Source organism: Chenopodium quinoa, unplaced genomic scaffold, assembly GCF_001683475.1.
Source record: "Chenopodium quinoa cultivar QQ74 unplaced genomic scaffold, ASM168347v1, whole genome shotgun sequence".
Taxonomy (NCBI): Eukaryota; Viridiplantae; Streptophyta; class Magnoliopsida; order Caryophyllales; family Amaranthaceae; genus Chenopodium; species Chenopodium quinoa.
The window spans coordinates 276,731-286,035 of record NW_018744452.1 but is presented as its reverse complement, the minus strand read 5'-3'; the positions used below and the strand labels follow the sequence as shown (position 1 = coordinate 286,035).

At 32.0% G+C, this 9,305-nt stretch overlaps 1 protein-coding gene across 1 annotated transcript; it reads left to right on the top strand.

Annotated features, from left to right (window-relative positions):
* Positions 1-2,880: 2,880 nt before the first annotated feature.
* LOC110696997 (protein FAR1-RELATED SEQUENCE 7-like) lies at positions 2,881-8,180 on the top strand. The gene is made up of 15 exons (XM_021874333.1): positions 2,881-2,919; positions 3,084-3,090; positions 3,856-4,248; positions 4,384-4,963; positions 5,305-5,520; positions 5,614-6,328; positions 6,409-6,552; positions 6,630-6,731; positions 6,825-6,971; positions 7,052-7,144; positions 7,225-7,287; positions 7,371-7,478; positions 7,573-7,638; positions 7,719-7,781; positions 8,067-8,180. The coding sequence occupies exons 1-15, from the start codon at positions 2,881-2,883 to the stop codon at positions 8,178-8,180; spliced, it is 2,850 nt and encodes a 949-aa protein (XP_021730025.1).
* Positions 8,181-9,305: the final 1,125 nt, after the last annotated feature.

The window sequence follows — 9,305 nt, the reverse complement described above, 5'->3', positions numbered from 1 at the left end:
AGACATACTCACACTATGCAAAAGCAAGAATTCAATTCTAGCAAAACCAAAGTCATCACCGAGAGCACTTCAAGGTCATAAACACACTTGAGGGTCTAGCATATGTCATTATTGAGCTATTTGCATACTCATGGTCTTCCGAGGGTTTGACCAAACCGATTTAGGGAATGATGAAGGCAATCATTTGGGGGTTTTTGGGACACAAAATATTTTTGTTTTGCATTCACCTTTTTGTTTTACTTCTTTTCAAATAAATTGGGATTTGGGGTTTTTGTTAACAATTGCAACCAATTTGAGCTTCCACTTCTTGTTAGCCAACTATATGAGCCTTAGCCAAATTTTATTTTATTCACCCTTAGTGACAAGTGAAATAGAGCTAAGTTTGTAAAGTTGTAAGCCTCCATATCATGTTGATAAATGGCTAAGTTATGATTAGTGCTTTTGTTTGGAGCCTAAACCCCCCCTAAATACATTAGTCCATTATAGTTCAAAAAAAAGTCCAAATTCTCCCAAAGTTAGTGTTGAAGTTTGAAACAAAGGGGATTGAAAATAGATGTTTGGCTCCTAGGTTGTGTGTAGTGATTGAGTTTGGGGGAGGAAATTTCTCCCTCGGTTTGGTTTGTGTTAGTTCTTGAATTGTATTGTTTCGCTTGATTAGGAAGACCAACATAGCCAAATTACTTTCCCGACCAACCTTAAGCTAGCCTAACATTACAACCTTCAAGTCCTTCTCACTCTAGACGGTTAAGTCGCATGATGGAGGAAGCAATGAATGCCTTATTTGAGACATGTGCTAGTTTTGCTTGATTTCTTTCACCTTGATTTTTCCTTGAGCTCATTCATTTGAGCTATGAGACACCACTTGGTTTTGTGCCTTTGAGGTTGGGGAGGGATGTCTTGGTGAGGAGTAACAGATGTTTAGTCATGATTGATTGGGCCCTCAAACTCCCATTTGTGACCACTAGCATGAGTTAGCTTGCTTCCCCCTTAGAGGGTTGAGGGTTGAGCGCACATTCGTGTCTTTAAGAGCTCCTTTAGGCTTTTGGTCGAGACTTGTGGATTTTCGAAAACCTCTGCTTTGATTGAATGAGAGTTGTTGGGTTAACTCTTTGGAAACCCTTAAGAGAGCATACTTGTCCCCATTGGCGACTTTGGGGTTTAAATGGCTTGTCACTAGTTGCTTAAAGTGACTGTGATTCCTATGAAAGTGAGTTAGTGTATATATGTGTGTTTTGATTTAGTTGAATAATTCTCTGTTGTTAGTTTGGTTTTGAGTTTTCTTGCCTCGGGATGAGCAAAGGTTCAGTTTGGGGAGAGTTTGATAAGTGGCTTTTAGGGCCACTTAATCTACTCATTTACCCCTCAATTGTAGCCTATTTTGGTCTTTTAATGATCATTGTAGACCGTGGTCCCTTGCGGGGCTTGGGCCTACGTCGATTGTGTTGGTGGGCTTGAGCCACAGATACCGCACGTGACATTGGGGTGTGTTGTCGAATTGAGGGGATCGCCACCGTGCCTATACAGGTTAATCACGGATGCCCGAAACGTTTGTGCCAAACTAATGGCCCCACTGTTAGGTCCAGTAACCAGATCGTGGGTTCGGGGACATGGTACGGACCAGATCTTTGACCCAATCCTCCCGCGTGTAGCGGCCTCTACTCGGTATCTCATTGTAGTTCCACAAATCATAATTATTGAATTCAAAGAGCCTATTGATTTAAAGTGACGAATTTAAAAACCCTATAAATGAAAAGTAATGCATTTTATAAAAATAAAGGGAGTATACAACTATACAAGTACCTTAGTAAGCGCATTGTCATGCCATTGAAAAAACAATTTATTTGATCTTTAACTTTTATAAGGTTGGAGAAGGAGGCATTCAAAAAGTGAAGTTGGACAAGTCAGTAATTAATGGAATGAACTTTTCTGTCTTTGAGGGATGTTTCTCCTTAATCAAATTGGCCATCAGTCAAGGACCTCAAGTTCGGTCTTCCTAGTCCGGTCTTGGACTAATGAATTGCCCTAAATGTGCATAATAAATTAACAATAATGTCATCTCTTAGATAAATTGTTATATACCAAATGATTGGTTGCCTAAGAGTATCTCAAATGGTAAATCTGAAACATACTAAATTACGGACTAACTATATACAAGTAGCTATATATTTATCATTGGAGAAAAGAAATGAGCAACTTGCAAGCTACCCTGGCCCAAACAAACTATACGCGGGCATGCCTACATGGTTTTTTTTGTTTTTGTTTTATTTGTTTATCAAATTGTTAATGCAAAACAAGTTAACAACAACGTCGATGGAGACACGTAGGCGCTCTAAATGACTTTCCCACTTGGGCTGTTACACAAAGCAAGCAGCCAATCACCATATCATGCACCTTGCATCAGAAAAATTAAGAATTGAAGATTTTCAACTAAAGAAATACTACGAGTATATAAAATTTGGCCCATTTATGTCACCATACACTGACACACTACAACGCAAATTATAATATGCACCCTTGTGCACACAGAACTACGTGCACCATTAATAAGACGCTGACACATAGCTCCTTTTACGTGCACACAGAACTACGTGCACCACCAATAGGACGCTGACACGTAGCTGCTTCTTTCCTAGCTGTTTCTTTCCTTATTTTTGCAACGAATTTCCCGCGTTCTTTCCTTTTTCAATCCTTTCATTATTTCTCCAATTTTCCTTTTCAATTATCATTCGAAATTTTTCTCTCGTCGATTTTCTCTCTCCTCTAGTTTTCTCTCATCAATTTTCTCTCTCATTTACTTTCTCTTTTCGATTAATTCAGTGCTCTTCTCACCACTGTTGATTGCTCTGTTCATCCTTGTTGTTCTTCAATCTTGTTTTTGCCATGGATTTGATTTATGTGCCTGAAGTCTTGATAGTGGAGGTAAGATTTCTGAAATTAGGTTTTTTCAATGTGATTTTTGAGCAACTTTTAATTATTGCTAATTATTTGAAGTTATAATTATCGTTTGTTTTTAATTCATTGTATAATTAGGTTTTATTTAGTTGCTTATATTTGAGATGAGATTGTGATTTTTTCTTTTATAGTTATTAGGTTTGTTATTTTCTTGAATATTATTCTGAACATTGAATAATTTTTAGTTTTAATTAGTTGTATTTTCTATTGATTTATTGATGAACTAATCACATTATTGATCTATTATTTTTAATCTTCTGTAATTTTTGATTAGATTTTGATTAATATGATTCTGCAGTAGTATTATAATAATTTGTGTTGATTTTCATCATTTGTTGATTAATCTGTTCATTAATTCTTGATTTTGAACTTTTCGCCTCTTTTGATTTCTTGTTGAACAATTTATGTCCAGAATTTGATAGATATATGTATGTTTTGTTCAAAGTGTTTTGAACTTGATTTCTGATTTATGAATTTTAATATTATTTTGAACATTGCATAATATTTAGGTTTAATTAGTTGTATTATTCAATTTATTAGTTGATGAACTAATTAAATTATTGATCAATTTACGATTAGCTTCTGGAATTTGTTTAAGATATTTTGATTTCTTATTGTATTTTATTAATTTGTGATGAATTTTATCATTTTTTTGATGAATTTAATGAATATTATTTGTTTATAATTCGTATTAGTCGTATTATTAGTATTTTAAATATATTATGAACACTGTCATGTTATTTATTGAATCTTTATTTTATTTTATTGAACCTTTGATCCGATATATATTTTAATATAGAATTGTACAAGTAATTATGAACATCTTATCCTTTTATTTGAACTTTGTTCTTTTATTTTTCAACTATAATAATTTTTGTTATGCATTTTGTTTGTTTATTGCAGTTTATAAGTATGAAGTTGTTTATAAGGAAAGTGAAAAGTCTGAATTGCAGTGGAAACAAGTCAACAGTGATGCGGAGGCATATGAAATGTATAATGATTATGAATTTCGGCATGGATTTAGTATTAGGAAAGGGAAAGTTCGATATGTTGGTAGTTCAAGTGTTTGGAGAGGCAGAAATTATTTATGTTCAAATGCTGGTTTGAAGGATACTTCTTCCAAGGTGCCTAGGAAGTATTCTAAGTTGGATTACCGTACATGTTGTGAAGCTTACATTGATTTTGTTATTGATGAGAAAGGTGTTTGGACTGCTGTTAAACACAATATGGATCATAATCATGCTATGATACCTGTTGAGAAAAGACATCTCCTTAGGTCTCAAAGGAAAATTCAAGGTGAGCATTTGAAGTTCATAAGTACTATGAAGGCTAGTGGGGTTAGGGTTACGGATTCTCTTCGTGCTTTAAGGAAATAAGTTGGTGGATCTCCTAATCTATGCTACACTGTTACTGATGTTTACATCGCTTTAGCTACTGAAAAAGCCAGCAGATTAGAAGGTGGTGATTGTAATGCTTTGATCAAGTTTTTTGATGCAAGACAAGCCAAGGAGAGTGACTTTTATTATGAGTTTGAGGTTGATGGAAATCATGCCCTTTGTAGTGTATTTTGGAGGGATGGAATAATGCGAAGGGATTATGAAGCTTTTGGTGATTTGATGGTGTTCGATACCACCTATAGAACTAACAAATATGGCATGATTTGTGCCCCTTTTGTTGGTATGAATCATCATTGTAATAATGTCATGTTTGGAATGGGTTTTGTTCTTGATGAAAAGACCAGCAGTTTTGTATGGTTGTTTGAGGCTTTTATGAGATCTATGGGAGGATGTCGAGATCCCATAACCTTAATGACTGATCAAGCCCCTTCAATTGTTGCAGCAATTCGACAAATATTTCCAAGCATCCGGCACCGTTTGTGCACTTGGCACCTTGGTGAGAATTCAAAGACCAATATAGGAGGACTCAGAATATTAAAAGGGTTTCCAGAAGTATTCGATAATTTGCTTAAGTACTGTGAAAGTCCTGCTGAATTTGAACATTATTGGCCAAGGTAAGCTTTCTTTAATATTATTTGAACCTTTTAGTTTATGTTTTAAACTTTTTTGTTTGATATCTGAACTATTGCATTTACATATTTGCGGACTTAATTTTATTGAATTTAACCTGATTTGTTTCTTTTTGAACATTAATTATATATATTTGAATTAAATGTATTAAGTTTTGAACCTTCTTTAAATATGAACAATTTATTATTTATTTTCAACATTTTTACTTTTCATGTTTAACAAGTGCATATGAATAGTATTATTTATGTTTGAACTTTTGTTGGTGTAATTTGAACAACTATATTATCATTTTGTTTATTGATTTGTTGTTTTTTGTTTTTAATAGAATGATGACAAAATACAAGTGTTCAGAAAATGATTGGTTAAATCACTTGTATGATATCAAAGAGAAATGGTGTCCTGCTTATTCAAAAGATTATTTTTCGGGTGGAGTTTTGTCATCCCAAAGGAGTGAAACAACAAATCATTCTGTTTCTAATAGATTGAATAAAACAGATGGTTTGAGTGACTTTTATAGTACTTTTCTTGATGTTATATCAGAGTAGAGGAGTAAAGAAAGTAAGCAAGATTTCCGTTTTTTGAGGGGTAACCGTCATCTTGCAGTAGCTAATGTTCGTTTACTCATACACGCTAGGGAAATTTATACTATTTCTGTGTATGTTGTTTTTGAGGATCAATTTGCTAAAGGAATTGCATGTTGTCAAGAGCGGAAGCATGAAGATGACGAGACTATTTGTTATTATGTTTGGAGGCCAAATAAGGACATTATTAGGCATGAAGTTACTTATGAAAAATTTACTTTCAATATCAATTGCACATGTAAGTATTGGAGTGAAATGGGGTTGTTATGTGGACACTCTCTTCGTATATATAATATTCATTGTGTTCAAAAGATGCCAGAACAGTACATAGTGAAGAGGTGGACTAAGAAGGCTATGTGTAGTCATGTTTCTGATGAAGATACATGTCAAGATGTTAAAGTTGTTCCTTCTGCTGTTTGGAGAGTTCAAATGGTTAGGAAGTATGTTCAGTTAGTGACATCATGTCAAGAAGATCTTTTAGCAAGAACTGAAGTTGAGTATACTTTTCAAATGTTACGTGAAAAGGTCGAAAGTGTGCTGGGTCCAATTGATATTGAAGATGTTGAAGTTGGTGAAGAAGCTAATGAAGAAGTTGATGAAGAAGGGTTCATAAATAATCCAAAAATAACTAGGAAAAAGGGTGAAAGAAACTACAGGCCAAAAAGTACTGTTGAGAAAGCGTTTAATAAAGCTAAGTGTTGGAAAAATAAAGTAGATAAATATAAAGATGAAGCCAGAGCTACTGTCCAAAAAAAATTGGTTGTTGAGGTACTTTTGAACCCCTTTTCTTTTTATCTGAACTTCTGTTATTTTTTATTGAACAACTTATAATTTTATTTTATTTGCAGGTTTTAGATGATGATGGAGATCCTTTGATTTATTCACATCCAACAACACAAGGTTCAAATCTCTCTGTTCTTCCAAAGAGAAAGAATGTTCAAAGTAAAAATAGTAAATCTTCAACCAATGCTTCTCATTCGTCATCGACAAATGTAAGTATTTGTTGAACATTTCAATTGTTTTTTTATACTTTTCTATTATATATGTTTAATTTCATTTTTATTTTTAGGTTTTTGGTGATGGTGTTAGAACTGGTTTCCAATCTTCAAATGGAAAAGGATTCAAAAATACTAACCCTTCAACTAAATTTACTCAGCAATCTTCATCTAATGTAATTATTTTTCCAAATTTTTTTATTTTTTTGAACTTAATTCTTTTAGTATTGAACTTTTGATATTAACTTTTGAACTTGTTAATTTTGTAGGTTTTTGAAGGTTATTCATCCAACAATTTTCCAAGACCTAATTATTCTCAGCCATGCTCATCTAAAGGTTCAAATACCTTTTCAACAACTAATGTTCAGTCTTCCTCTGGAAATTTCTCAAGTGATTCTCATCCAACTTTTTCAAATGTAATTTTTTTATTGAACTTTTTCAAGTTTTTCTTGAATTTGTGTTTTTAAGTTCTGAACTAACTTGGATTTTTTTGTAGGTTTTTGGTCATCAAGCTTCAACTAATTCTTCTCAGCCATCCTCATCAAAAGCTTCAAATTCTTTTTCAACATCTAAGCCACCTTTATCAAATGTAATTTTTGTTACTGAACTATGTTTTGTTTTTGTTGAACTTTTTTGTTTATATTCTGAACTATCTTGAATTTTCTGTAGGTTTTTGCTCATCAAGCTTCAACTAATTTTCCAGCGACCGTTTCTCAGTCTTCTTCAAGAAATGTATCTTTTTACTTATTTTACTTTAATATATTTTGAACTTTTGTTTTTTTTTTTTTTTTTCTGATCTTTTGATAATTTTGTAGGTTTTTGAAGGTCAATCATCCGATAATATTCCAGTACCTAATTCTTCTCAGCCATCCCCATCAAAAGCTTCAAATACATTTCCAAGAACTAATGCCCAGCCTTCCTCTGTAAATTTAACTTCTTTACTCTTAATATTTTTTATATTTTAAAAAATAATTTATTAATATAAATATTTTTATGTATATACTATATGTTTTGTAGGTATGTGGATCTCAAGCTAAAAATACAAAAACTTTCTTAAGAGCTTCTCAGCCACCTCTATCAAATGTATTGATAATATTGAACTTTTTAATTTTTTATTTTGAACTTTAAATTTTATATTATGAATTAATCTGAATTTTCTGTAGGTTATTGGTCGTCAATCTTCAACTTACTTTCCATCAACTGGTTCTCAGTCCTCTACAAGAAATGTAACTTTTTAACTGAACTGTTTTAGATTTTTTTTTTGAACTTCTAATATTATAATGTGAACTTTTAACTTTTGTTAGGTTTTAAGTGGCTCTCAAGGTAAAAAAAGGAAATCATCTGAAGTGAACCATAACAGAGGTTTTTGATATGAGACTAGTAAATGGTTTCAAGTAAGTATGGACATTCTGTTTCTCTATTCTGAATATTTTTGTTTTTGTTTTTGTTTTTGTATTTTTGTTTTTTATTTTTATTTTTATCATTTTTTCGTTTAATTTTTGTGTTTTTAGTATTTTGATGCTGGTCGCAATGCAAAGAATGAAGGGTCTCGTGGTGTTGGATCTTCTAATGTTTCAAATTATGATGAAATGTTATCAATGTTTGACAAGACAAGTAATTCTTAGTTCATTAATATATGAATATATTTTCATAGGTTTTCAATTTGTAAGAATATTCAAATTCTTATTAATTTTCAATACAGACGAATATTTTTATCATTACTTTTAAATTGTTTGTTATTATTTTTTTATTTTTTATTATACAAAAAAATATTGACAAACATATTTTATAAAATGAACAACTACACTTCAATATTTGAACATAATTTTAATATCAACAACTATACTACAAATATTACATATTTAAGTCAATCTTAATTCAAATTGAAAATTCAAACAACATTTGTCTTTCAAACTAAAAATTTTAACACACCAAATAAAATCACATTTTCTTGAAATGTCATTAAATTTAAATATTAATTCTCCTCAAGTCTTCTTCTTGCTGCCATTTTCACTCTGTACCCTTCTCTATTGGTGGGGCTTAAAATTATTTCTGCACAATACTGCACCCTAAGCTTTCTGATTTGATCAACCTGAACATGTAAAGAAAACATATAATTATGAATAAAGTGTTAAATGTTTTGAACAAATAAAGAAATAATATGAACACTATTGTTGAAACTCACATCATTTGCTTTTAAATCACATTTCCATTCTAGCAAAGGTTCTGTTGTGTATGTTTCCATATGTTTCATCACGTAAACACCACAATTCTTATGATCCAAATTGCTTCTCCATTTCATCTTGATCAAGTCAGTTTTGAAACTTAAGATTCTTGCAACATCACTTCTCGCATAATCTTTTGTTCGCATGAAATAAAAGCCTCCAGCTGATAAACAAAATGATGAATTATTTGAACATCTGAGCACAATTTACTGAACATCTGAACACAATTTACTGAACACAGCTTAATAATTTAGTAACTTACCATCGGATTATCTTCATACTTTGTAGATGCCTTCACATTCATTGGAAGCTTTCTGTTATCAATCAAATTAATTGTACCTTTGTACATGTTGATACACATCAAGTAAAAGTGCTTATATGCAGCCACTGGAACCAAGAATTCCCTAAATTTTTTTATGTTTTGAATTCCACTATTATTCATTTCATAGCGCAATCTTTGAGCAAACTTCTCATGTCTTATTTCTGTGGTAGTATTTGCACTTGCACCTTTGTCTGTGCATATAA